Genomic DNA, 3,539 nt, shown 5'->3' with positions numbered 1-3,539 from the left:
ACACACACACACACACACACACACACACACACACTTCCCTTCTTCGTGATCCAGTTACTTGAACGCTTGAACGCTCCCCACCGCCATGGACCTCAGAGCCAAGGCGCTAGGACCGCGCGGCCACGTATGAAGAGACGGGCTCCAGCAGCCCCACGCACGGCAGACACGCACGGCGCACGGCGAGGCAGATTCAAGCTGCGTCCCCTCAGACGAGGTCCTCGTCTGTCGCTCACGGGGAACACTCAGTGAGCTCCTCTCTCTACGGTCAGCGGATTCTATGATGGATTTTGCCCTGGTTCTGCGCGTTCTTGCGTTGGATACGGTCGCCGGATAACTTTGGAGACCTATGCTGAGGATGTTTGTTTGAGGAAGATGTGTTTGATGGAGGTATAAGTGCGCTACACGTCGCGCAGTGGATCGACAGGCTTAATGGAAACGATGTCGCCTCAGCAGGGAAGCATGGCACAGACCCGCTCCGGGTCAACCGGAGAGGGCAAGGTCGAGAATAAAAAGGTATTGTTGTTATTTGTAGTAATTTGCAATTTTAGTCCTATAGTTGGTGGAAGGGAAGAGTCTGTGTTGGCACCCGGGCTGCGGTGACGGTCGCGTGGTGCGCGTCTTTGCGCACGGTATCAGATTCTGTGCCATTCTGCCAATCGTTTCCAAGGGATTTAGTCCGATCAATATATCTGACAATAAATGATCCCCTTATTGTTACGTTTTCAGTTAGTCTATCTACAATTATCATAAAATAAATATATCAATATAAAAAAATGCAATTAACAGTCATTTAATTCTTAAACTGAAATCCATTGATCTGGATGGGTTGCATTTTGTAGCAGAAGGCATTGCATCCAACATGTTTGACTCTTTAAATATAAGTTGCTTTTATTTTTGTCATTTGTAACATTGCTCTCTGAGCCTTTGATTTTCCATCGAAACGTGCGGACTGACACGGTTCATCACATGCATCGTGTTGAACACACACTCAAGTGTTGGTACTTCTTTTAAAAGCTGGGATGGTCTCTTTTTTCCCCCTGTTGTGACTTCATCAAAACGGTCAGGTTGTAAAATACTGAGCTGTAAAACTTTCCATAAGCCTGTTCTGTTATTTGTGTGTGTGTGTGTGTGTGTGTGTGTGTGTGTGTGTGTGTGTGTGTGTGTGTGTGTGTGTGTGTGTGTGTGTGTTTTCTTTACAACGCCAAACCAAGAGTCAATATTAAATACAACATTAAATAAGTAATTACAAATATTGATAATTCAACAATTTGAAAAACATCGAATTCATTTATTTAGTTATGACGATTAAATCCATGCATGTACTGCATTTAATTGTTTAGTTTACAGTTAAATTATGCCTGATTCCTTTTTAATTATGTTTTTATTGTAAACGTGCCGAGCCAGAAACAGGAGACTGTTGTTGATGCGGTCATTATATCTTCTTCTTATTGGTTTCCAATAAGACTACAAACGTTTCGGTTTGGTGGGGATGCTGTTGAAGCATCATGGTTTTATTAAGTTTGAATATTATTCATAAGTCAACCCAGACCCTCACAAGACCGCAGTGTTTTGGTTCCCGAACACCACACACATAGACACACACGCACGCCCGCACACACGCACGTACGCACGCACTCGGCCATTGGCCAGACTGATGAAACTATGAAATCACTCCCGTCCAATCAGCTCAAGCTCTAGTGAACAGCGCTCTCCTCTGGCCCGTGGTTCAAATGTGTAACTGCACCCTCAACACGCCAATGTCAGTGGAAAACCCCCAGAGCCTCCTCTGTTGTGTCAGTGTGCTCACATTTTTCCAAGATTTCTTATGTGCCATATGCTTGTGATCTAAATGTAGGGCACTCCTCTGTATCACTTTGTTGTGTTGACTCTACAACCTGTTACACTTTAGTGGCTTTACAAGCACGGTTTTGGTTTAATGTGCAACATGCTCATTAATTATATTAAAAAAGGTTAGCTGGCATTAGTGCGATGCCTTAACACTTGCAGGTGTCTTGGATCTGGCACTGCACACCTGAATGCAGGATGTCCACATGCCAAACACAATAACACAAAGCAGAGTCAAATACTTTGTCCAACTGTTGCCAAATACCCGACATTGTCTAACTGTTCTAAACATAGCTTTACTGTGTGTACTTTGTGTCGTCCTCGCACTGATATTCATCTGTACCGTTTCACCACTGCCTGTCTTTGCAGCTACGTGGTTGGCTGGTTTTTGCTTTGGTGCTAAAGTTTTCTTTCTTTCTGTCTGCTGTCTTGAGTCGCGTAGCTGGACCAGCAAGCCCTGCCTTGCTAAGGGGGCCCTAAACAGGTTCAGTCCATTCAGCAATCAAACCTTTGGATTTCGGAAGATGAGTTAAACAACCTCAGTGTCCCATAGAAGTCATTTTAAGCATTGCAATATACGTGACTTGCATGACACTTATTTTTCACTAATCTAACGCCAAGATTTCGCTTATATTTAGCGAAAATGTTGCTAATATGTTGCTATTTGTCACAAATATGGCCCTAATAAGTGGCTCATTTGTCAGGAATACAGACCTGATAAGTTGCTTATTTGTCACGAATATGGCACAAAGACAGCCCTAATCTGTTGGTAATGGGTCACTAAAACACCCAACAGAAGCTCCGTCTTCTGTTAGCTGCTAGTTCATGCTATATAGACGGGTCGGCCTCCTGGTATCCATTTCAGCCCCATCCTTTTTTCCCATATTCAAACCCCCCTCCCAGCCGTCCGACGCATCTCTCTCTGATTGGTCGATCTGGGAAGTGTTTGAATTGGGTTCACTTTTGTCAGTTTACTCCAGATTTGATTTGGTTTAAAGGACAGAGGAGGGGAATGTTTCACCCACGGTGAACACTCTGTGTTGAAACACAGAACAATGCCTCCTTTCAATCCGCCAACCCATATTTCCCTCCGTTGGTGGTTGGTTTTAAGTTCTTCACATTGAATGGCTTCTCTGTAGTTTATAAATATATATATATATATATATATATATATATGTAAAGAGAGAGGGGGAGGGAGAGAGAGCAGTGGTTTTAGCTCGTTGTAAATAGATGAGGTCGCGAATGACATACCTGTGGTGGATGTACACATGCCTCACATACCATAGAGAGAGACAGGCCGGGAGAGAGAGAGACAGGCAGAGAGAGAGAGAGAGAGAGAGGGAGACATTGGGAATCTTTCAGAAGTCGGAATGTATTGCTGACCATATGTTGCAACCACTAGCCTACATACTTCCTTCTTACTCTCTCTCTCTCTCTCTCTCTCTCTCTCTCTCTCTCTCTCTCTCTCTCTCTCTACTTAAAAATGTAACATTTATAAATCTCTATCTCTCCAGAAGATGAAGACTCTCGCCCAGAGACGACAGTCTGCTCCCTCCATGGTGATCAGCAAAGCACTTACCAAGTCAAGGAGCTCCAGGTACAAACACGCACACGCACACACACACACACACACACACACACACACACACACACACACACACACACACACACACACACACACACACACACACACA

The 3,539-nt window shown here is 44.2% G+C and overlaps 1 protein-coding gene across 1 annotated transcript in view; it reads left to right on the top strand.

The window, feature by feature from the left end:
• Nucleotides 1–243: 243 nt before the first annotated feature.
• Nucleotides 244–3,539, top strand: part of LOC311358271 (uncharacterized protein) — a 7,146-nt gene continuing 3,850 nt past the window's right edge. Inside the window, exons 1-2 of the mRNA XM_084478266.1 lie at nucleotides 244–513; nucleotides 3,360–3,442. Coding sequence (XP_084334392.1) covers nucleotides 430–513; nucleotides 3,360–3,442 — 167 coding nt within the window. The 5' untranslated portion in view covers nucleotides 244–429. The remainder of the gene's footprint in view (nucleotides 514–3,359; nucleotides 3,443–3,539) is intronic.

This window comes from Micromesistius poutassou (genome assembly GCF_964030765.1).
Source record: "Micromesistius poutassou genome assembly, chromosome: 14".
NCBI classification, from domain to species: domain Eukaryota; kingdom Metazoa; phylum Chordata; class Actinopteri; order Gadiformes; family Gadidae; genus Micromesistius; species Micromesistius poutassou.
Note: the sequence above shows the minus strand (reverse complement) of the source record. Positions and strands in the feature narration are given on the sequence as shown.